The sequence below is a fragment of the Somniosus microcephalus genome, chromosome 8, assembly GCF_052327205.1.
Source record: "Somniosus microcephalus isolate GS21.2 chromosome 8, FLI_Smic_1.0, whole genome shotgun sequence".
NCBI classification, from domain to species: domain Eukaryota; kingdom Metazoa; phylum Chordata; class Chondrichthyes; order Squaliformes; family Somniosidae; genus Somniosus; species Somniosus microcephalus.
Genome location: NC_140994.1, coordinates 75164008 through 75188694, shown reverse-complemented (window position 1 = coordinate 75188694; position 24687 = coordinate 75164008). Strand labels below are relative to the sequence as shown.

The following is a 24687-nucleotide window of genomic DNA, read 5'->3' as shown; positions in this document are numbered from 1 at the left end:
CCGCCTGATCCCTATAATCCCTTAATTCCCCAAGAGTCCAAAAATCTATTTATCTATCAGCCTTGAATATACTCAACGATACAGCTTTGGGGTCGAGAATTCCAAAGATTCACAACCCTCTAAGTGAAGAAATTCCTCATCTCAGTCTTAAATGGCCGACCCCTTATCCTGAGATTATGCCCCCTAGACTCTCCAGCCAGGGGAAACAACCTCTCGGCATCTACCTTGTCAATTCCCCTCCGAATCTTATGTTTCAATGAGATCACCTCTCATTCTTCTAAACCCCAGAGAGTATCGGCCCATTCTACTCAATCTCTCCTCATAGGACAACCCTCTCATCCCAGGAATCAATCTAGTGAACCTTTGTTGCACCGCCTCTTAAGACAAGTAGATCCTTCCTCAGATAAGGAGACCAAAACTCTGCACAGTACTCCGGGTGTGGTCTCGCCAAAGCCCTGTACAACTGTAGGAAAGATTGAGCAGACTGGGGCTCTTTAAAATTGCGAAGGGGTTTGATGGGGTGGATGTGGAGAAACTGTTTCCACTTGTGGGTGATTCCAGAACAAGGGAGCATAAATCTAAGGTAGCCATTAACAGATCACAAAGGTTTTATGAGAAATGTCTTTATACAGAGCGATGAGAATGTGAAACTCGCTGCTACATGGAGTGGTTGACGCTGATAGAATTAATACATTTAAGGGGAGGCTTGATGCATACACGAGGGAGAATGAAATCGAGAGATACATAGGCAGGGTGGGAAGAGGTAATTAGACTGGAGGAGGCATGTGGTGTATAAACACCATAGACTAGTTGGGCTGAATGGCCTGTTTCTGTGCTGTAGATTCGGTGTCATTATTTTGTACTGGTATGATGCAAATCTGGTACATCACTGATGGAGAAGAAAATGCTGTGTTGTTTGCATGGTCTATATTTCCATCCCAGATAAGAATAAAATGTGTTGCAAGAACAGAATAATCTAGAGCAATACAATGTTCCAGTTAGTTGTTTCATCTAAAATGTAAACTTCAAACTTCTAAAAGTGAAAATCTTGCTAGCTGCTTGTTTTTTCTAATTTGTTGCCCATTTTTGCAGGTTTTCAGTGGCAGTACCTGGTCATCAGGAGCTTGAACAGGAATTGGCTTGGATGAAGAAACACCTGTCTAGTCTTGGCTCACCAATAGTGCTCTGCCACAATGATTTGTTGTGTAAAAATATTATCTACAATGAAAAAGAAGGTAAACTTCAACAAAAAATTGTGATAGTTTTAATTAGCCTATAAACCACATCTTGGAAGGAATGAGTATAGTTGAAGTCTGTTAATTTGTATGGCCCAATAGCAAATAAATTGCCACATTTTGGTCTGGATTCTGCTGCTGTTTGTATTCAGATTTCCGAAAGCAGGATTTGTTACGGTTTAGCGATTAATCACATCCTAACAGACTGATATTAACTCTGCTTTTAAATTCATAATTTAAAGAAAAAATTGTAAGTATGTAATGAAATTACTAATCGAACCCAAGATTGATGGGTCAATATTGAATGATTCTGGAAGTATTTCTAAATATTGGGAGGGGGGGGGGGGGGGAAATAATTATGTAAAGGATATTTTACATCTTGAAGTTAATGGGGAAGGAACAGTTAGGGACAGTATTCTCTGTTCAATGTACCTTTCCTCTTCCAACTGTCAGAAGAGCAGGGGGAGAGGGTTAGATATATATGGTACCTGATTTTTCAATTCGCTGCATTTCACAGAGATGCGCCATTTTGAGTCTCTCTTCTGCCCTCTTTTTAATTGCTTTGGTGACATAATATACATCCTGGAATAGCTCCACACACTGCCCTGAAAACTGATCTGGAGCTGGAGGAAAGCCATCTACCAGCTGAGTATGTCCCAGCTGACAAGTTTGTTTTTCTCAACTTGACCTTTACTGGTAGGCTACAGTATACCAGAGCACTACCTCACCCATGGAAGCAAATAGAGCTTCAGGAGACACTTGGTCCTTCTCCCTAATCAGCAACCTGGAGTAGCTATAGAGGGAAGGAGATCTAAAATGGTAGGTTTGTGATGGGAGCAAATTCAATATTTTTTATGCAGTGCCATATAATTCTTATTTTTGTGTAGGAAGAGTTGGAAGTGTTTTTACAGCAATTTATACTTTGCTTCTATAAATATTTTAGATAAGCAAAAGGACCCCAGAATACCATGTTTTTTGTTTGCTTAATGCTTTAGTGAATAGAAAAAAGATCAGCAAGGAAATGTCTAAGTAAAACAAAAAAAATATACAGTTGATTCTAGTTCAGTGAATAACCAGTTTGTTCAGATTTTTTAAATATATATATATATATATAATATATTTTTAATTTTGCAATTGAAAGGGTGGTGGTATACCTTTAGTGTAACTTATGTTTTTAATGCAAGTCATTTTATATGGGAGTGGGGAAGAAGGGGCATAAGATAACTGACATTGTTTACTAGTGTTAAATTTGGTATAGAGGTGAGGAGGCAACATCCTTTCTTTGAAGAACAAAGAAGTAATACTTGTCCTGAATTGATACCATGGATGTAAGATAGCTTGACTGTTCCAGTAGTAAACCACTGCACTCACTTGCTGGGGACTTTAGTTTGTCATCCTAACTTCTGCTAATATTCAAACTCCATCTACTGTCTTAAGTGGGGAACTGTTCATCTTTTCCACTCAATGTATTTAACTGTTCTCAGCCAGGCTCCTGGGAGAAATGATTTGCAGAATCGTTGCTGGGACGTATTTGCTGAGAGCGTATGCCACCTGTTGGCCAGTATGGTGCAGCATTTTTGAAACCATGTCCTATCAGTTGAAGAACAGTATGGAGTGAAAACAAGTAATCACTGTGCAGATATTTAATAGACATTCACTTACATAGATTCAACTATATATGTATGTCGGTGATTGAAAATGAATGTTTATTGAATAGGGTAGTGCAGTGATGAATTACATTGGGGCACCAGCACACTGTACTGTACTATACTAGTGAGAAATGCAGATTGGATTTTGCCTATGCTGTTGAGTTGCTGATTTCAAATGGGCTTCTGTGGGAGGTGCTGAGTGGAGACTAGGCACATTCCCAGAAGGGGAGAGGGAACGGAGCGAGAGTTGCCTTCCTCCTGTTACATGCCTCCTAGAGTTGGCTCAGAACAACATTGACAGGCCATCAGTGATGATGTGTGGTCAGGCAGACCGGGAAGAAAATAGAAAGATTTGGTAACTTTACAAACATTTACATAAATAGTTGTGAGCTGAAGGCAACTGCTGTATATATGTTTACAATTGTGTATTGATTTTGTGGGCGAGAAAGAAAGTTTCAAAGCTGTACGTTTTAAAAACTAGTCACCAGTATGCAATTTATTTGTGAGGTTTGGTCACTGGATTTGCAGGTGTCTTACTACAAAATCTTAAACACACCTATTCTCTATATGACGCAGACTTCATTAATTCCTCATGAGGTTTCCTATTGCCAAATAGTTCTAAAATTAAATAGCCTCCCTTTCAGATCTGTAATGTACTACAGGAAACTCTCTTTTATCCGGCACCAACAGGACCGGCGTGGTGCCGGTTTATCAAAAAGTCCGGATTACAGAGAGGTATAGTTAAAAAGGTACGAGAGCTCCGTACACAGCAACAAATCCAGGCTTCCCTGTTGCTTAGCAACATGTGCAGGAACTCCGGCCACAGACCAAACGTCCCTGTTGCTTAGCAACAAGTGCAGGAACCCCGGTTACACAGCCACAGATCCAGGAACTGCCACTAATATGAAGTAAAACTTACCTGAACCAACTCCTGAATTTTGCCGGTTAACAGAGATTTCCGGTTAAAAGAGAGTTTCCTATTGGCTCATTCACATCATGAATGTAAAATATCAGTTTTAAATTTCTCTTCCCCCCCCCCCCCCCATACACTGCATTTGCAATTGAGCTTGTGGGTGATCTGTCCGGCATCTTTCAGTGTTGTACAAAAGTGATTGTTCTGATTACCTATTCCTATCCAGAGTAGAGAAGCAGTTGACACCCCCCTTCCCCGTGGTGGAGTGTATGAGAGATTTTAGACATATGGCACATTTAATGCCACCCTATTAATCTTGGCAGGCTTTAAATGGTGCTACTAGTCTAGGTCCTCTCTTTGGGCTGGCAGAAAGTATATTTATTTATTGATAGCCTTTCTTGTTTTGACATAAATGAGTCGGGTTGGCCTGATTGCACTTGTGATCATATTTCAAATGTTCTAAAACTGTATGGCTCAAGTCATTTCCCTCCCATCCATCATCCTTTCCTCACCCAGCTCCACTAGTTCCCTGTGCTCCAGCAAGTTTACGTCAGATCCAACCCGCTTTCGAGTCTTCCACGTCCTGGCCAACTCTGGGAAATCTTCTATAGTGATATAGCTTGGCTCATACCCTCCATTCCTCAACAGGTAACTTAAGGGTTAATGTTTCCTTGTATTTTATCTATATGTGAAACATATAAATATACTTGTCAGATGACTAGGAGAGGATGAATCAAAGAGAAACGAAAATGCAAAAAAAGTTGTATTAATTTCAAATGTAACATTTTCCTTTTGCTTGCTTTTTCTCTGTGCTTTCCTGGGTTGCCATGGCATCGCTTTCCTGCTCAGGGAAGCAGATTTACACGGGGAGCATTATTTCTGATGTATTTCTCCATTGTTCCTTACAAGAAACATCTCAACTTACAAGATCTCTCTAGATGATTGGAGTGCTCCTGTGGCAAAGTAGGAAACCTAGAACCTCTCCAGAAAAGAGTAAATCAGTAGACGGATGAATTGCAGCACTTGCATTTTTTTAATATCTGTATTTTCTGTGCTGTCAAATTCCAGTCATCAAACCTCAGAAAACTGTACACTTAATGTGGACTTGGTAGTATAGTGGGTGATTTAAACTGTTCCATTGTTGTATTTTATTTTGATACATTTTGTTCAGAGGTAAATTCCTTTTATTGAATTTCCAACTGAACTCGCTATTTTTTCAAATGCTGAGTAAAAACATTTTAACTGTTCCAATCAAATTTTTGCCTTTTGACTTTGAGTTTGCCGAATCTTTCTCATTTGCTGTACATTAGGTGTGCCATTGTTGCTGCCAAATGCTGGTGGTTTACGTCGTGCTGTTTTAGTGCGTTGGCTGGAGGTTAATCGCACCACTTGTTCATATATTTCCCCATAGGAGAGCACTCAATCTGGTAACAGTCGATCAGTGTCTTGCTAGCTTCATTGTGTCATATGATCTTTAAGTTTTATGTCCGTATTTCAGAAGCCTATTTATTGCTCATCTGAAGATGCCAGTCTAGAGTAAAGGTCAGAGTGTTTAATTTTTTTCTGAGCTTAAATTTAAAAGTACAGTAAATGCTGTTTTCTTTTAGTTTTTCAACTTGGATAGTTTAATTATACGTTAGAAATTTGTATTCAATATACCATCAAAATTACTTGCCAGTTATTTTATAACTGTTGGTTATTGCAGCCATAAATCTATAAAGTTTGCAATTAAGGTTTTATTTCTGTAGGTCAGCTCACCGAATTAAATGCCAGTACCAGGTAATGTGTTTAAACTTTTCTAATTGTTTGTAATGAATTCTACCAAATAAGCTGCATACTAGAGTGATGCACTATTACAGCTAAGACCAATAACAAGACTATTAATTATATTTGGATTGATAGTTGGTGTAGTTTATATTTGGAGACAAAGGTCCCCATTTTGGAATAGGTAATTTAAACTTGACTATGTATAAGATAAAGACACACATCTGATTACAGCTGAACCAGTAGCTGCTGAAATGTACTTTTTAATTAGTTCCTCATAAATCCTTGAGCCAACCTACAGAATTGGAATGTCCTAAGATATTTAGAAAGTATTAGCTGAGGTATCTGTTGGATAAACTGTACATGTATGAAAGGAGAACTTCAGTCTCTTTCTTTAGAAAGTAAGATGTTTTTCACACAAAAATCTCTGACAATCTTAAACAATGCAGCTGTTAATGAGAAGTCTGCTTTGAGTTGGCACCCTGAGGAAGGAAGAAAAACTGCATGTATTCTTAACCGACAAAAAAAATTCATTCCTTCCTTTTCTGCATTGTTCTACTGGTTTCTACAGCTATGCTCAGTTACTTCACTTGGATTTTTGGCTCAGATACAAATAATTAAAAAGAATAACAAGTTAAGTTGTCTAAATTCAGTTTTATTTATAGTCCCTCCTGCCAATTTAGGCATTAGTCAGTTTAAGATTTTTTTCTAGTAGAGGAGAGAATTTTCAAAATTCAGATATACCTTGGTGAATTTAAAATCTCAAAAATCTATACAGTACTTAACATTGAACTATCTGACACCCATCAGTTTACATGTATTTCTAACATCAGCTATCAGAGTTCAAAAACATCTTGCTGTTAATTTTTTCAACACACCCATTCTACAATTATTTCTAAATTTGACAAAATTCAGAAGTATGTGTGTAAGTATAATTGGCCCATTCTTTTAGGGTTCTCCTTTCTAAAAGTGTGACGAGAGGAAATGTAGCTAGATGCAGCTTAGTCTTATATTAAAGAAAGATGTATAATACAGGAAACTTTTTTTTATCCGGCACCGACGTGGTGCCGGTTCATCAAAAATTCCGGATAACTGAGAGCTATAGTAAAAGATACTGAGAGCTCCGTATAAAGCAACAAACCCTGTTGCTTAGCAACAGGTGCAGAACAATGGCCACAAGTTCCAAGCGTCTCTGCAGCTTAGCAACAGCTGCAGCCACACCCAATTGCACAGCAACAGATCGAGGAAGGCAAGTAATATGAAGTAAAACTTACCTGAACCTACTCCTGAATTTTGCCAGTTAACCGAGATTTCCGGTTATTTAGGTGCCGGTAAATCGAAAGTTTCCTGTAATAATAATGGAGTTTTACAGACTGCTTGCTCATTGCAAAGTTCCTTTCGGGAACCTTAAAATAAGAATCACTAAAATGCAGTGGGGGGAAGAATAGGAATTGCCTTGATAAAGGTGCGTGGTTTTGAACACTTAGCAGAAGACTTGGTGAGTGAATTACTGCATTTCACCACTTTGTAAAAAGATTGGATGTTTTTGTTTCTCAACCCTTCAACTTTAATGAAACCAAGTTAAAATCCAAACCTTTTATGCATTGGGTGATATCTATTTAATTTGTAGGTTTTTTGACATTTTAACAAGCAACTATAAAGTTGGAAGCAGCACAAAAAAGCAAGAACCTGTGAAACATAGGTACAGTAACAACGTTAAAAAAACAGGGATTTTGTGAATATTTAAATCTTATCGAAATAGTCAACTTATTGTAACACTTAATATGCTGCAGTCTGATACAAGACATTGTTTATGGCTTCCTCAGTAATAAACTGCATAAAATACCATAATGTTTTTAGTTGCGTTACTCAGCTATACAGTATTTTGAAGTGTGTGTATATAGTATATATTAATATTTAAACTCTTAAAGCATTTTATTTATCTAGAAGATGGAATCTGCATGCAGTTTCTGTTTGTCTAGCAAGTTGAGGATTAAATGTGTTTCCCATGCCATGAATCTACTTGATGTAATCTGGGGTGCAGTAGATTAGTGTGCTGTTGTTATCTTCTAATTTTAAATCCAGCCCAGACTGAAGAATATGAAAGCTTTGTTATTTTCTTCTATCTCTGCCAGCTGTAAGATTCTAAGTTGTAGAAATTGTAATCAAATTCCTAATGGCTCTGGGTCCACAGAATGGCACTAAATTGACAATCCAAGCCATGAAAATTTTTTTCTAGATGCTGAATATCTTCTGAATTGGGAGATGAGGGATAGTGTTATGGCCCAGTGAGCTTTACTCTGCATCAGTGTGCACCATCTCTGAACCGCGAGTGCATACTGCCGATGCCCAAAGTAGAAAAACCTCCCTCTTCCAAGGATTCATGAATGTTATATTGGTGTGCACAAAAGTTTACCAAAAAATTGATTTTAGCTCTAATCAGTTTAGAAGATGTATTTTTATTAAGTAATTTTGCTTATTGATCAATTAAAGTAACTGAATCTGTATGCTGGGCAATTTCCAGGCCTACATAATTTTGGGGTTTTAATTTCCCTACCTTCTCTCACCCCACCCACCCAAAATATTGATCAGGCTGGAAGTCAGTTGACGAATTCCCAGGACTGTGAAAATGGCACCGTTCAGCTGGTGCATCATCCGTGGTCGAGGTGACTTGGGTTACCCTAGCCTCACTTTCCTCAGAGTGGGCAGAATTTGGCTTTTACTTGGCATTGATTTATGATGGTGCAGGGCACAAAATAATTTCTGACCTCTTTGACAATGTGTTGAAACAATCAGTGCACTGCAACATCAGTATTGATTAAATAGAACTACATCAATATAATTAACTTTGCAAAAATTAGTAGCTGATAGCTTAGTCTTTCTTGCTCTCCCTATATATACTGTGCCTCTGCTGCATAAGCTGCACTACATATGAACTTTGTGCCATCAAGTCTCTCACCCATCAGGCAGAGACTGGCTTCCTTTCAATCAGTCAGTGGCACAGAAAAAAACAGTGGAAGCTTTGGGAAGAAACGGTGAGTGCTGCTAGGAAGGCAGTGGAGAAGCTCACACTGGGGTGGAGGGGGGGGAAAGCTCACACTGAGGGAAAGTTATTCTAGGAGGTAGACTAAGGGCAGTAGAGGCAGTGAGAGACCGTTGCACAAGTGTGTTAAAGCAGAGCCTGAGGCTGGAAGGGAGCCAGCTGCCATCACTGAATGTAAAACTTGCCGAGTCTCTCTCACTGCCTTCTCTGCTTTTACTCGCATTGGCCTAGAGTCCTGTCAATAAAACTTAACAATCGCAGTGGTCATGTGGTTACTATTGGCTAATGAGCAAAGATGCAAGCATTTAGATTGTCATATAATTGCTAATCGTCAGGAAACTGATTCAAAAACAACACCCCAATGTATAAAGATTAAAATTGCTTTTAAATTTACTAAAGTCTGAGGTTGTGATGAAGTTAGGTGAAGTTAGTTCATTAATCACCACTTGTGGGGGGGGAGTCCAAAACTAGGGGTCATAAATATAAGATAGTCACTAATAAATCCAATAGGGAATTCAGGGGAAATGTTTTTACCCAGAGAGTGGTTAGAATGTGAAACTTGCTACTACATGGAGTAGTTGAGAATAGCGCAGATGCATTTAAGGGGCAGCTAGATAAGTACATGAGGAAGAAAGTAATAGAACAATGTGCTGATAGGGTGGGAGGAGGCTGGTGTGGAGCATAAACACCAGCATAGACCAGTTGGGCCAAATAGCCTGCTCCTGTGCTGTAGATTCTATGTAATCATACATGGCGTTACACAGCTTACATTAAAACGGAGGGGAGGGGAATTGATTCTGTTTTTATAAAAGACATCTAGGAATTTGCCTGTTCATCTAATAAGTCCACACATTGATTTAATGATTTTTGTACCCTGAATAGGTCACGTGAAGTTCATTGATTATGAATATGCAGGCTACAACTACCAGGCATTTGACATTGGGAACCATTTCAATGAATTTGCAGGTAAGACACCAAAAAATTCTGGTACGATAGCAAAATACTGCAGATGTTGGAAATCCGAAATAACAACAGAAAATGCTGGAAAAACTCAGCAGGTCAGGCAACATCCGTGGAGAGAAATTTGAGTTGACGTTTCGGGTCGAACCCTTCTTCAAAACTGGAAAGAAAAGAAAATAGATCGAAGGCAGGGCTGCGATCGGACAAAAGAAGTGAAAGAAACAAAAGAAGTAAAAGACAAAATTCTGGTTGTGTTTGTTTATTTATGTAAAATGTTGGTCAAAAATTGTGTAACATGTATATCTCCTCTTTCATCTTGCTTTCTACCTTAGGTATAAATGAAGTTGATTACAGTTTGTATCCAGATAAAAGTTTACAATTGCAATGGCTGAAATCCTATCTTGAAGCTTTAAAAGAGTATAAAGGACTTAGTGCAGAAGTAACTGAGAAGGAAGTGGAAGTACTTTATTTTCAAGTTAATCGGTTTGCACTGGTAAGTTTATTGCTCAAGTGTAACAAGTAACATCTAATGCTATTATAGATGGATAATGTGATCAAGTTCTATTATTTAACATGCTGTATACATCATTTCTGTTATGTGAAACATGCAATTAAGCTTGAGTTTGCTGTATAAACTAGATAGCTGGTGTGTAAAAGACTTTATACATGTATTGAGTAACAATAGTTTGTATTTTTTCATTCTGCATTTCTATGTATAGTCTTTGTGTAAGACTAATAGATAAATAGCAGGAATGTTCAATGTCGAATTGAATAGTTCTGATCTTCTAATCACCTCAGCAGTGTATGAACCCTGTGATTAAATTGTCGTAAACTCACTTAAATATTCAAATAGTCTGATATTTCTAATGTGAAATAAACTGCCGATTTGTAGGTCTAATATTTAGTATGTTTTCCTCTATTAAGTGCCAGTCTTTACGTTGGTAATTTCTTAAAAACCGTGTTCACATAAAACAACGAGCATAATTGGACAAAACTAGATGCTGAGCCAAAGGAGGAGATATTAGGAGGGGTGACCAAAAGTATGGTCAAAGGAATGTGTTTTAAGGAAGAGAGGGAGGTGGAGGGACTTAGGGAGATAATTTGAGTGTGGGGCCTAGGTGGCTGAAAGCACAACCACCAATGGTGGGATGATGCACAGGAGGCCAGAGTTGGTGGAACGGAGAGTTGTCGGGAGGGTTGTAGGACTGGAGGAGATACCAAGTTGGGAAGGGCTGAGCCATGAAGGGATTGAAACACGAGGATGAGAATTTTAGGGCCAATTTAGGTCAGCAAGCAAGGTGGTAAAGTAGAGCTGGGTGTCAACAGTTTAAATGTGGAAGCTGATTCCATGTCTGGATGATGTCGCCAAGGAGATTCCTGTCGATGAAGAAAAGGATAATATCAAGGATGTATCCTTGGGGGAACCCCAGAGGTAACTGTGTGGGGTTGGGAGGAGAAACCAGTGATGGAGACAAGTTTATTATACATTAGCCAAAGATTTGATGGGTCTGATTTGGATATACAGATGTTGTTTGGACTAAGAGCAGCTCAACAACAACATGCATTTATATAGCGCCTTTAACATAATAAAATGTCTCAAGGTGCTTCACAGGAGCATTATCAAACAAAATTTGACAACGAGCCACATGAGATATTAGGCCAAGTGACCAAGCTTGGTCAAAGAGGTAGGTTAGAGTGGGGTAGAGAGGCGGAGGGAATTCCAGAGCTTAGGGCCTAGGCAGCTGAAGGCACAGTTACCAATTTCGGCACTTTATGGAGGATGCTGGAATTGATGACTTGCTTTGTAGCGTTGTCTTCAACTGAGGATGCTCCATGTTTCAAGATAACATGCATTTATCCCTACATTGCTCTTTTGAGATTGTTTATATATAATTGAGGTTTTCTCAAATCTTGTCAAAATCTCTTTAACCAAGCTTTTGGTCACCTCTCATGGCTATCAGTGTAAATACCTTTAACGTTATTGTCTATTTTCATTTCCTCCCTCCTTTGGGATGTTTTCTATGGTAAAGGTGCTATACATATACAAGTAGTTGTTTAACATTGTCAGCCATGGGGCAATGGCCTTGTCAATGACATTATCCATAATGTACGTCAGTATTTCTTAAAAGGCACAAATTCCTAGTAAATTTCCTGTTTTGCCAGTCTTCGTACTTCTCAAGTATGTCCAGGATGCCTTCCATTTAAAGAATTTAGTCCCTACAAGGTAGATAACTTCCTTTTAAATTTTTTTGCTAATATTCTCCACCTCATGACACTTTTGCTGGGATTCCTTTTGACAGATGCCACAAACATTCTAGTATCTCACCCAAATCAGCATTCTTTATGTATAAGCCTTGACTTTGAGTGTTGTCAGGCTATTAAATCACGGAGGTCATCACAGTTAAGCCCGATCCATTGTCTTGCCTGGAGTGCAGACGTGCACACTTTCTAGCTGGTTTAAGATAGGGATATGGAGTGGGAACTCTATCTAACTTGTTCCCTTCCCTAACTTCAAACAATTGCAGACCCAGCTGTGAATAGCTAGCTCGGCACAAACTGGGATTGATCAACAACTTGTATTCATATAGCGCCTTTAACGTAGTAAAATGTCCCAAGGCGCTTCACGAGTAATAAGACAAAAAAATTGACACCGAACCACATGAGAAATTAAGGCAGATGACCAAAAGCTTGGTTGAAGAACTAGGTTCTAAGGAGCGTCTTAAAGGAGGAAAGAGAGGCGGAGAAGTTTAGGCAGGGAATTCCAGAGCTTAGGGCCTAGGCAGCTGAGGGCACGGCCACCGATGGTTGAGCGATTAAAATCGGGGATGCTCGAGGGCAGAATTAGAGGAGCGCAGACATCTCCTGGGGGGGGGAGGGTTATTAGTGGGAAGGGTTGATGGGGGGGGGGGGGGGGAAGGATTGTTGATGGGGGGGGGGGGGAGAAAGGATTGTTGGGGGGGCAGGTGGCAGCCAGGGAAGGATTGTTGGGGGGGTTACAGAGATAGGGAGGGTGGACGACGGTGGAATTTACCTTTGTCACAGTCACAAAAGATGTCATTTGTGACTTTGAAGGGAGCCTTTTCGGTACTGTGACGGGGCGGAAACCTGATTGGAGGGATTCAAACATGGAGTTCTGGGAAAGGTGGGCATGGATTTGGTAGGCGACAACACGTTCAAGGACTTCAGAGAAGAAAAGGAGGTTGAAGGTGGGGCAGTAGTTTGCACGGTCGAGTTTTTTTTGAAGAGAGGGGTGATGACGGCAGATTTGAAGGAGAGGGGGACAGTACCTGAGGGGAGAGAACCGTTCACGTCAGCTAACATGGGAGCCAGAAAAGGAAGTTGGGTGGTCAGCAGTTTACTGGGAATAGGGTCGAGGGAGTGAGGCTCATGGACAAGATGAGCGCAGAGAGGTCATGAGGGGAGATTGGAGAGAAACTGGAGAAAGATACAAGTTCAGGGCTAGGGCAGGGGGGAAACCTTGGAGGAAGTTTGGCCTGGTGGGCTGGGGAGGAAGGGAAGTGGCAGAGGCAGCTGATCAGATCATCTCAATCTTAGAGACAAAGAAGTCCATGAGCTCCTCACACTTGTTGGAGGTGAGGGGTGGAGGAGACAGGGGAGAGGGGTTTAAGACGGTTAGCAGTAGAGAATAGAAGCCGGGGGTTATCTTTGCATTCCAGGATGATCCTGGAATAGTGAGCAGTTTTGGCAGACGAGAGCAGGACCTGATTATGCTTTATGTGGTCCAGTCAGATCTGGCAGTGAATGGCTAAACCAGTTGTCCCTTGGATTTAAGGGAGCGAATATAAGGGCTGTACCAAGGGGAACGGCCAGGGTGAGAGAGAATAATGGTTTTAATAGGGACTAGGGCATCAAAGGTGATGGTGATGTTGAGCAGATTGGTAGCTGCAGAAATGTTGTAGTGAATGGAGGGTCAAAGGCTGGACAGTTGGGATTTTGTAAGTGCAGTTGTGCGAGAGTTTTTTCTACGGGCGAACACAGTCAAAAGTAGAGTTGGGGAGGGGAAGGGGGATGTGGGTGGAGAACGATACAAGGAAGTGGTCAGAGATGGCCTTATCTGTGATTGACACATGGGAGTAACAAGGCAATGAGATGGCAAGATCGAGGTATTGAATCCAATAATGTTTTAAGTAGCTTAAGAATGCCTTTGTTGGTCATCACTGATGACCTGATTGTAGGTACTGGTTCAGGATTACTGAACCTGACACAGCTTAAAAATGTACACTTTTTAAAAAATAATTCAGCTACCTAACTAAACGAATTTTTTATTCTGCTTATTCAGGCTTCCCATTTCTTCTGGGGACTGTGGGCGCTGATCCAGACAAAATATTCAACAATTGACTTTGATTTTTTGGGGTAAGTTTTAAGAGTTTTTACAAAATCCAATTCAAGTTTATTTGCCATATGTAACCAGTACAAGTACAATGGAATGCTTACTCCCCGTGGGGACACGTCAGCTATTTTTACAGCGCCGTGTTCAGAAAGTCAATTCTTTGGCATCCAGTGGCAGTGGGAGCACGATGTCCCTCAGCCGCTCCGTCCTCCTCACTGTTGCCGGCTCGGCTCCACGTGTGGTGGCCTGCTTCTCCCGCTCGCCCTCTGGCCACCATTCCCGGCTCTCCCCCCCCCCCCCCCAAGCGGACTGTGAGTCGTCGTGGCTGCTGCTGCGTCCCGATGCGCTGCGCTGCCTCCGCCCAACTTGTCAAACACATCCTCCGGTCGCCGCGGCCTCCACCTCGCCGTCGCCGGCTCCACGGTCCGACGGCCCGGGCCTGCTTCTCCCGCTTCCGGAGCCATTAACAAATGCTAAAGTGACGAGAAAGCTTTGGCTAGAAGAATAAATCATTGTGTATCTTCTTGTGGAGCACGTTTAACTTGTTTTGTTTAAAAATTGTTTTGTGTGGGTTTATAGAAATACAAATTTAGCTTTAAGTTGGACAAAATTTGTTTTTTCATAGTGAGACATGTTCCTATGTCCTCAGTAAGTTTCTCCATAATATCAAAATTGAGGTTTTAATCTTGATGTTCCATGATTCTATTGGAATAGAGTGACTTATTTTGTGTGCTCAGAGTGGCCCTTGAACAAAAGAAATTGTTTTGAGATATGGTATGGAAGTGTTTACTTTTAATGAGTTTTTAGCTCACTTTCAGAAGTCTTGCTGCATTCCCCATATGCAAATCTTGCAACCCCTGGTGATCTGAGATGGCAGCCTTTTAGATTCTTGTCCCCACTGAGATATTGTACAATTAGGATTCACACAGATCGTAGTTCATCATCAATATAACTAGCAGTCTTGCTTTGCATCCAGTTGCACCGGGAAACAATTGCCAATTCACTGCACTCGTTAATTTTGGGCTCCAAATTAACTGATCCTTGACAAGTAATAACATACAGAATTGTACAGTTCTACACAGTAACAGGCTAATAATCTCCCAGCCCCTTGATGTACTATGATCCTTCAGCAGTAAATGGTTTATGGTTTTCCTCGCCACAAGCTGTTCCTCACTCCAGCGCCAACTTAACAAAAGTTCCTGAAGACTGTGTCCCTCTGCATTTTGTGTCTTGCTCCCCATAGCAGTCCCCACACCCGCTGTTTATATATCCTGATTTACCCTGAGAGCACAATGAATTCCCTTTGACATAAAAATCTACATCTGTCTTTCAATGACTTGTTCTGAAGTGAATTGAATATGACACTCTCATAATAGGTTTCATTTGCACCTAGGAATGTCATCCTCCTGATTTGATTAGCACGTTTAAACTAGTCTGAGGATTGAGAACAAAGAGCATTACAGCAGTCAAAATAGCTGGCACCTTTTGGCAATCTTACAGTTTCTAGCAACAAAAAAAAATTCTGTAGCTTTTAATGTATACTGAGAAAATAAAATATACGGTTAGTTTTACCCCCTCTTCTAAACGCACAGTGACAGAACCTCAGAACTTGTCAGTGTGCATTTTTTTGAATGCTTTTTGTTGGAAAATACGATGTTATTTACTCAAAATAATAACTTTAATTTAAAAGTACTGCATACTTTTTGAAATCTGATCTCAAAAAGATCTTAATTAATCCTGACTGTCTAAATTCCTTTTACTCTGTACTGTTGCCCTCTTGTACTAACTTTCCCTGAATGTCACAATTTGAACAGATAATGCAAGTGGCTGAAGTAAAACCTGTGTCAGTGGAACAGTCTGTTATTTGCAGGATAACAATACTTATTTTTGGAAAAGATAGCACTGTACAGTAGAACATTTATCATTCACACATGTTCAGATATTACTTCAATGGAATTTGCACAGTTGAGTTTCTTTAACTTGTCTTTAGGTTGATTTGTTTAACAATTTGAATGTTTGTTTTATTTGCTATACCAGATAGCCACAAGATGGCATTGTAAATTGCATATATGTTGCTCATAGCAGACTGTACTTAATACAGATGAAACCTTTTCATTATATAGTGAATTACAGTTTATTAATTAGAATAATCTTTAGCTCCTCTTCACTCTTCAGTTTTTAAAAACAAGCTTTTTTGTGTTTGTAGTTCAAAGGTTAGCCTGCTTCCAATATAAGATGAGAATAGTTTGAGTCCATAGCAACATTGTGGGAGATTGCTTGCTGTGCTCAGTTCCTCCTCGGCATTGTGGGAGGTAATGCCTGCTGTGCTCAGTTCCTCCAAGGATCAAGAACGGATCATGTAGAGCATTGCAAGTGCAAAGTTATGACTGATGCAGCCAGCATATCTTCCGCTCCTTCTCCCCACCCTCCGGCTTAGAGACGAGTGCCCCTCAGAATTTTCTTTGCTTTGTGGCTGACTTTGCCTATGGTATATGTAAAATAACATGAAAAGAATAATTCGTATTGCACTTGAATGCCAGTGTTATCTATATATATATATAAAACTGTATGTCTCTCTGTCTGGCTATACAATCAAAAGTTATAGAGCGTACCTACACGTGTGTTACATCAAAAGAAAGCTTACGATTCCAGAACCGTTGTAAGCGTATTTACGTTTCGGTGAGACAAAAATAGTGCCCGCGGTATCCAAAAAACGTTCAAAATTCCGTTCATTATCTGCTCATTAGCATTGAGTGACGTCGAGGTCGACCAATCGTACGGTCGAGCGACCCGACGGTCGACCAATCGCTGCGTGGCGGGGGCGGGCGGGCCCTCCTAGTGTCGCGTGACAGGACGATTGACCAGTCCTACACTTCGGTGACCTGACGGTCGACCAATCGGTGCGTGTGTGGGCGGGCCTTAACGTTCTGAACTGAGGTGAGTCGCCGCCATCTTGATTCCAAACTTTTCATTTCTTTATCCCGCTTTCTGCGTCTTTATATAAAAAAAAAAAAGTTGCTTTTAAAACATCGTTTAAAAAAAAAAGTCAATTACTTTCTAAATCTTATCTAATCTCATTAATTTTCCTACCTTTCCCCGTTTTTGCAGGTAGGCCTCGAAGCCTGGGCGTCTGTTGCCAGCCATGCTGGACCCAAGGCAATTGTTTTGTGGCAAGCTCCTCCCACCCCCCACCCCCCTGCTGGGCCCGATTCCGAACCAGCAGCCAGCCATCTTGGTAAAAGCTGGCTGGGCTCACTGCAAGCTCCTTGCGCTGCACGGCGCACGCGCTCCTCCACACAGAGCGCGGCCAGAGGGAAGCGAGCAGGTGGGCGGGGGGGGTGTGCTCGGGAGGCGGAGAGGGGAGGAGGGTTACCGAGGCAACCGGGACCGGCCAGCCACAATCGGCCGTCTCAAGCCGCCTCAGTCCCGGCCTGAGGAGGGCGGGGCTCGGGCTGACCGGGGCGCTGCGCTCGGCATGTCAGTGCGTGGGGCGGCACGGAGCTCAGCGGAGCCATCGCCGGGCCGGCACAGGGGAGCTACCCCCTTCCTGAGGGTCTGCTGGCTCCCCCCTCCCTTTCTTCCCCCACCTTCCCCCCCCCCCCCCGCAGTCGCGCGCTCTTCCCCCCCCCCCCCCAGCGGCGCTCTCTTCCCCCCCCCCCCCGCCGCCAGTCCGCGCGCCTCTTTCCCCCCCCCCCCCCCCCAAGTCGCGCGCTCTCTTCCCCCCCCCCCAGTCGCGCGCTCTCTTCCCCCCCCCCAGTCGCGCGCTCTCTTCCCCCCCCCCCCCAGTCGCGCGCTCTCTTCCCCCCCCCCCCAGTCGCGCGCTCTCTTCCCCCCCCCCCCAGTCGCGCGCTCTCTCCCCCCCCCCAGTCGCGCGCTCTCTTCCCCCCCCAGTCGCGCGCTCTCTTCCCCCCCCAGTCGCGCGCTCTCTTCCCCCCCCAGTCGCGCGCTCTCTTCCCCCCCCAGTCGCGCGCTCTCTTCCCCCCCCAGTCGCGCGCTCTCTTCCCCCCCCAGTCGCGCGCTCTCTTCCCCCCCCCAGTCGCGCGCTCTCTTCCCCCCCCCCAGTCGCGCGCTCTCTTCCCCCCCCAGTCGCGCGCTCTCTTCCCCCCCCCCCCCCCCAGTCGCGCGCTCTCTTCCCCCCCCCCCCCCCAGTCGCGCGCTCTCTTCCCCCCCCCCCCCAGTCGCGCGCTCTCTCTTCCCCCCCCCCCCCCCAGTCGCGCGCTCTCTTCCCCCCCCCCCCCAGTCGCGCGCTCTCTTCCCCCCCCCCCAGTCGCGCGCTCTCTTCCCCCCCCCCCCAGTCGCGCGCTCTCTTCCCCCCCCCCCCCAGTCGCGCGTCTCTTTTCCCCCCCCCCCCCACAGTCGCGCGCTCTCTTCCCCCCCCCCCAGTCGCGCGCTCTCTTCCCCCCCCCGGTCGCGCGCTCTCTTCCCCCCCCGGTCGCGCGCTCTCTTCCCCCCCCCGGTCGCGCGCTCTCTTCCCCCCCCGGTCGCGCGCTCTCTTCCCCCCCCGGTCGCGCGCTCTCTTCCCCCCCCGGTCGCGCGCTCTCTTCCCCCCCCGGTCGCGCGCTCTCTTCCCCCCCCCGGTCGCGCGCTCTCTTTCCCCCCCCCCAGTCGCGCGCTCTCTTTCCCCCCCCCCCAGTCGCGCGCTCTCTTCCCCCCCCCCCAGTCGCGCGCTCTCTTCCCCCCCCAGTCGCGCGCCTCTCTTCCCCCCCCCCCCCCAGTCGCGCGCTCTCTTCCCCCCCCCCCCCCAGTCGCGCGCTCTCTTCCCCCCCCCCCCCAGTCGCGCGCTCTCTTCCCCCCCCCCCCCCCAGTCGCGCGCTCTCTTCCCCCCCCCCCCCCCCCCCAGTCGCGCGCTCTCTTCCCCCCCCCCCAGTCGCGCGCTCTCTTCCCCCCCCCCCCCAGTCGCGCGCTCTCTTCCCCCCCCGGTCGCGCGCTCTCTTCCCCCCCCGGTCGCGCGCTCTCTTCCCCCCCCGGTCGCGCGCTCTCTTCCCCCCCCGGTCGCCGCGCTCTCTCCCCCGACCCCCCCCGGTCGCGCGCTCTCTTCCCCCCCGGTCGCGCGCTCTCTTCCCCCCCCGGTCGCGCGCTCTCTTCCCCCCCCGGTCGCGCGCTCTCTTCCCCCCCCGGTCGCGCGCTCTCTTCCCCCCCCCGGTCGCGCGCTCTCTTCCCCCCCCGGTCGCGCGCTCTCTTCCCCCCCCGGTCGCGCGCTCTCTTCCCCCCCCGGTCGCGCGCTCTCTTCCCCCCCCGGTCGCGCGCTCTCTTCCCCCCCCGGTCGCGCGCTCTCTTCCCCCCCCGGTCGCGCGCTCTCTTCCCCCCCCGGTCGCGCGCTCTCTTCCCCCCCCGGTCGCGCGCTCTCTTCCCCCCCCGGTCGCGCGCTCTCTTCCCCCCCGGTCGCGCGCTCTCTTCCCCCCCCGGTCCGCGCGCTCTCTTCCCCCCCCGGTCGCGCGCTCTCTTCCCCCCCCGGTCGCGCGCTCTCTTCCCCCCCCGGTCGCGCGCTCTCTTCCCCCCCCGGTCGCGCGCTCTCTTCCCCCCCCGGTCGCGCGCTCTCTTCCCCCCCCGGTCGCGCGCTCTCTTCCCCCCCCGGTCGCGCGCTCTCTTCCCCCCCGGTCGCGCGCTCTCTTCCCCCCCCGGTCGCAGCGCTCTCTTCCCCCCCCGGTCGCGCGCTCTCTTCCCCCCCCGGTCGCGCGCTCTCTTCCCCCCCGGTCGCGCGCTCTCTTCCCCCCCCCGGTCGCGCGCTCTCTTCCCCCCCCGGTCGCGCGCTCTCTTCCCCCCCCGGTCGCGCGCTCCCCCCTCTTTCCCCCCCCGGTCGCGCGCTCTCTTCCCCCCCCGGTCGCGCGCTCTCTTCCCCCCCCGGTCGCGCGCTCTCTTCCCCCCCCGGTCGCGCGCTCTCTTCCCCCCCCGGTCGCGCGCTCTCTTCCCCCCCCGGTCGCGCGCTCTCTTCCCCCCCCGGTCGCGCGCTCTCTTCCCCCCCCGGTCGCGCGCTCTCTTCCCCCCCCGGTCGCGCGCTCTCTTCCCCCCCCGGTCGCGCGCTCTCTTCCCCCCCCGGTCGCGCGCTCTCTTCCCCCCCCCGGTCGCGCGCTCTCCTTCCCCCCCCGGTCGCGCGCTCTCTTCCCCCCCCGGTCGCGCGCTCTCTTCCCCCCCCGGTCGCGCGCTCTCTTCCCCCCCCGGTCGCGCGCTCTCTTCCCCCCCCGGTCGCGCGCTCTCTTCCCCCCCCAGTCGCGCGCTCTCTTCCCCCCCCGGTCGCGCGCGCTCTCTTCCCCCCCCCGGTCGCGCGCTCTCTTCCCCCCCAGGTCGCGCGCTCTCTTCCCCCCCAGGTCGCGCGCTCTCTTCCCCCCCCAGTCGCGCGCTCTCTTCCCCCCCCAGTCGCGCGCTCTCTTCCCCCCCAGTCGCGCGCTCTCTTCCCCCCCCAGTCGCGCGCTCTCTTCCCCCCCAGTCGCGCGCTCTCTTCCCCCCCAGTCGCGCGCTCTCTTCCCCCCAGTCGCGCTCTCTTCCCCCCCCAGTCGCGCGCTCTCTTCCCCCCCAGTCGCGCGCTCTCTTCCCCCCCAGTCGCGCGCTCTCTTCCCCCCCAGTCGCGCGCTCTCTTCCCCCCCAGTCGCGCGCTCTCTTCCCCCCCAGTCGCGCGCTCTCTTCCCCCCCAGTCGCGCGCTCTCTTCCCCCCCAGTCGCGCGCTCTCTTCCCCCCCAGTCGCGCGCTCTCTTCCCCCCCAGTCGCGCGCTCTCTTCCCCCCCAGTCGCGCGCTCCTCTTCCCCCCCAGTCGCGCGCTCTCTTCCCCCCCAGTCGCGCGCTCTCTTCCCCCCCAGTCGCGCGCTCTCTTCCCCCCCAGTCGCGCGCTCTCAGTCGGCTCTCTTCCCCCCCAGTCGCGCGCTCTCTTCCCCCCCAGTCTCTCCCCCCAGTCGCGCGCTCTCTTCCCCCCCAGTCGCGGCGCTCTCTTCCCCCCCAGTCGCGCGCTCTCTTCCCCCCCAGTCGCGCGCTCTCTTCCCCCCCAGTCGCGCGCTCTCTTCCCCCCCAGTCCGCGCGCTCTCTTCCCCCCCAGTCGCGCGCTCTCTTCCCCCCCAGTCGCGCGCTCTCTTCCCCCCCAGTCGCGCGCTCTCTTCCCCCCCAGTCGCGCGCTCTCTTCCCCCCGGTCCTCCCCCCAGTCGCGCGCTCTCTTCCCCCCAGTCGCGCGCTCTCTTCCCCCCCAGTCGCGCGCTCTCTTCCCCCCCAGTCGCGCGCTCTCTTCCCCCCCAGTCGCGCGCTCTCTTCCCCCCAGTCGCGCGCTCTCTTCCCCCCCAGTCGCGCGCTCTCTTCCCCCCCAGTCGCGCGCTCTCTTCCCCCCCAGTCGCGCGCTCTCTTCCCCCCCAGTCGCGCGCTCTCTTCCCCCCCAGTCGCGCGCTCTCTTCCCCCCCAGTCGCGCGCTCTCTTCCCCCCCAGTCGCCGCGCTCTCTTCCCCCCCAGTCGCGCGCTCTCTTCCCCCCCAGTCGCGCGCTCTCTTCCCCCCCAGTCGCGCGCTCTCTTCCCCCCCAGTCGCGCGCTCTCTTCCCCCCCAGTCGCGCGCTCTCTTCCCCCCAGTCGCGCGCTCTCTTCCCCCCAGTCGCGCGCTCTCTTCCCCCCCAGTCGCGCGCTCTCTTCCCCCCCAGTCGCGCGCTCTCTTCCCCCCCAGTCGCGCGCTCTCTTCCCCCCCAGTCGCGCGCTCTCTTCCCCCCAGTCGCGCGCTCTCTTCCCCCCCCAGTCGCGCGCTCTCTTCCCCCCAGTCGCGCGCTCTCTTCCCCCCCAGTCGCGCGCTCTCTTCCCCCCCAGTCGCGCGCTCTCTTCCCCCCCCAGTCGCGCGCTCTCTTCCCCCCCAGTCCGCGCGCTCTCTTCCCCCCCAGTCGCGCGCTCTCTTCCCCCCCAGTCGCGCGCTCTCTTCCCCCCAGTCGCGCGCTCTCTTCCCCCCCAGTCGCGCGCTCTCTTCCCCCCCAGTCGCGCGCTCTCTTCCCCCCCAGTCGCGCGCTCTCTTCCCCCCCAGTCGCGCGCTCTCTTCCCCCCAGTCGCGCGCTCTCTTCCCCCCCCAGTCGCGCGCTCTCTTCCCCCCCCAGTCGCGCGCTCTCTTCCCCCCCAGTCGCGCGCTCTCTTCCCCCCCAGTCGCGCGCTCTCTTCCCCCCCAGTCGCGCGCTCTCTTCCCCCCAGTCGCGCGCTCTCTTCCCCCCCAGTCGCGCGCTCTCTTCCCCCCAGTCGCGCGCTCTCTTCCCCCCCAGTCGCGCGCTCTCTTCCCCCCCAGTCGCGCGCTCTCTTCCCCCCAGTCGCGCGCTCTCTTCCCCCCCAGTCGCGCGCTCTCTTCCCCCCCAGTCGCGCGCTCTCTTCCCCCCCAGTCGCGCGCTCTCTTCCCCCCAGTCGCGCGCTCTCTTCCCCCCCAGTCGCGCGCTCTCTTCCCCCCAGTCGCGCGCTCTCTTCCCCCCCAGTCGCGCGCTCTCTTCCCCCCCCAGTCGCGCGCTCTCTTCCCCCCAGTCGCGCGCTCTCTTCCCCCCCAGTCGCGCGCTCTCTTCCCCCCAGTCGCGCGCTCTCTTCCCCCCAGTCGCGCGCTCTCTTCCCCCCCAGTCGCGCGCTCTCTTGCCCCCCAGTCGCGCGCTCTCTTGCCCCCCAGTCGCGCGCTCTCTTCCCCCCAGTCGCGCGCTCTCTTCCCCCCAGTCGCGCGCTCTCTTCCCCCCCAGTCGCGCGCTCTCTTCCCCCCCAGTCGCGCGCTCTCTTCCCCCCCAGTCGCGCGCTCTCTTCCCCCCCAGTCGCGCGCTCCTCTTCCCCCCCAGTCGCGCGCTCTCTTCCCCCCCAGTCGCGCGCTCTCTTCCCCCCCAGTCGCGCGCTCTCTTCCCCCCCAGTCGCGCGCTCTCTTCCCCCCCAGTCGCGCGCTCTCTTCCCCCCCAGTCGCGCGCTCTCTTCCCCCCAGTCGCGCGCTCTCTTCCCCCCCAGTCGCGCGCTCTCTTCCCCCCCAGTCGCGCGCTTCTCTTCCCCCCCAGTCGCGCGCTCTCTTCCCCCCCAGTCGCGCGCTCTCTTCCCCCCCAGTCGCGCGCTCTCTTCCCCCCCAGTCGCGCGCTCTCTTCCCCCCCAGTCGCGCGCTCTCTTCCCCCCAGTCGCGCGCTCTCTTCCCCCCAGTCGCGCGCTCCTCTTTCCCCCCCAGTCGCGCGCTCTCTTCCCCCCCAGTCGCGCGCTCTCTTCCCCCCCAGTCGCGCGCTCTCTTCCCCCCCAGTCGCGCGCTCTCTTCCCCCCCAGTCGCGCGCTCTCTTCCCCCCAGTCGCGCGCTCTCTTCCCCCCCAGTCGCGCGCTCTCTTCCCCCCCAGTCGCGCGCTCTCTTCCCCCCCAGTCGCGCGCTCTCTTCCCCCCCAGTCGCGCGCTCTCTTCCCCCCCCAGTCGCGCGCTCTCTTCCCCCCCAGTCGCGCGCTCTCTTCCCCCCCAGTCGCGCGCTCTCTTCCCCCCCAGTCGCGCGCTCTCTTCCCCCCAGTCGCGCGCTCTCTTCCCCCCCCAGTCGCGCGCTCTCTTCCCCCCCAGTCGCGCGCTCTCTTCCCCCCCAGTCGCGCGCTCTCTTCCCCCCCAGTCGCGCGCTCTCTTCCCCCCCAGTCGCGCGCTCTCTTCCCCCCCAGTCGCGCGCTCTCTTCCCCCCCAGTCGCGCGCTCTCTTCCCCCCCAGTCGCGCGCTCTCTTCCCCCCCAGTCGCGCGCTCTCTTCCCCCCCAGTCGCGCGCTCTCTTCCCCCCCAGTCGCGCGCTCTCTTCCCCCCCAGTCGCGCGCTCTCTTCCCCCCCCAGTCGCGCGCTCTCTTCCCCCCCCAGTCGCGCGCTCTCTTCCCCCCAGTCGCGCGCTCTCTTCCCCCCCAGTCGCGCGCTCTCTTCCCCCCCAGTCGCGCGCTCTCTTCCCCCCCAGTCGCGCGCTCTCTTCCCCCCAGTCGCGCGCTCTCTTCCCCCCCAGTCGCGCGCTCTCTTCCCCCCCAGTCGCGCGCTCTCTTCCCCCCCAGTCGCGCGCTCTCTTCCCCCCCAGTCGCGCGCTCTCTTCCCCCCCCAGTCGCGCGCTCTCTTCCCCCCCCAGTCGCGCGCTCTCTTCCCCCCCAGTCGCGCGCTCTCTTCCCCCCAGTCGCGCGCTCTCTTCCCCCCCAGTCGCGCGCTCTCTTCCCCCCCAGTCGCGCGCTCTCTTCCCCCCCAGTCGCGCGCTCTCTTCCCCCCCAGTCGCGCGCTCTCTTCCCCCCCAGTCGCGCGCTCTCTTCCCCCCCAGTCGCGCGCTCTCTTCCCCCCCAGTCGCGCGCTCTCTTCCCCCCCAGTCGGCTGCGCTCTCTTTCACAGGGGTCTTCCCCCCTTCCCCCCCAGTCGCGCGCTCTCTTCCCCCCCAGTCGCGCGCTCTCTTCCCCCCAGTCGCTCTCTCTCTTCCCCCCCAGTCGCTCTCTCTCTTCCCCCCCAGTCGCTCTCTCTCTTCCCCCCCAGTCGCTCTCTCTCTTCCCCCCCAGTCGCTCTCTCTCTTCCCCCCCAGTCGCTCTCTCTCTTCCCCCCAGTCGCTCTCTCTCTTCCCCCCCAGTCGCTCTCTCTCTTCCCCCCCAGTCGCTCTCTCTCTTCCCCCCCAGTCGCTCTCTCTCTTCCCCCCCAGTCGCTCTCTCTCTTCCCCCCCAGTCGCTCTCTCTCTTCCCCCCCAGTCGCTCTCTCTCTTCCCCCCCAGTCGCTCTCTCTCTTCCCCCCCAGTCGCTCTCTCTCTTCCCCCCCAGTCGCTCTCTCTCTTCCCCCCCAGTCGCTCTCTCTCTTCCCCCCAGTCGCTCTCTCTCTTCCCCCCCAGTCGCTCTCTCTCTTCCCCCCCAG

The 24687-nt window shown here is 51.0% G+C and overlaps 2 protein-coding genes and 1 long non-coding RNA gene across 12 annotated transcripts in view; 2 read left to right on the top strand and 1 right to left on the bottom strand.

Moving 5' to 3' along the window:
* Window positions 1-17384, top strand: part of LOC147113652 (ethanolamine kinase 1-like) — a 35073-nt gene extending 17689 nt beyond the window's left edge. The window contains exons 4-9 of the mRNA XM_085996091.1: window positions 1093-1235; window positions 5546-5576; window positions 7192-7289; window positions 9484-9570; window positions 9897-10057; window positions 13865-17384. Coding sequence (XP_085852217.1) covers window positions 1093-1235; window positions 5546-5576; window positions 7192-7289; window positions 9484-9570; window positions 9897-10057; window positions 13865-13942 — 598 coding nt within the window. The 3' untranslated portion in view covers window positions 13943-17384. The remainder of the gene's footprint in view (window positions 1-1092; window positions 1236-5545; window positions 5577-7191; window positions 7290-9483; window positions 9571-9896; window positions 10058-13864) is intronic.
* Window positions 1-24687, top strand: part of pcdh15b (protocadherin-related 15b) — a 1235959-nt gene that overhangs the window by 1001229 nt on the left and 210043 nt on the right. The gene's annotated exons all lie outside the window — the stretch shown is intronic.
* LOC147113651 (uncharacterized) overlaps window positions 1-24687 on the bottom strand; it is a 77921-nt gene that overhangs the window by 51191 nt on the left and 2043 nt on the right. The window lies entirely within an intron of this gene.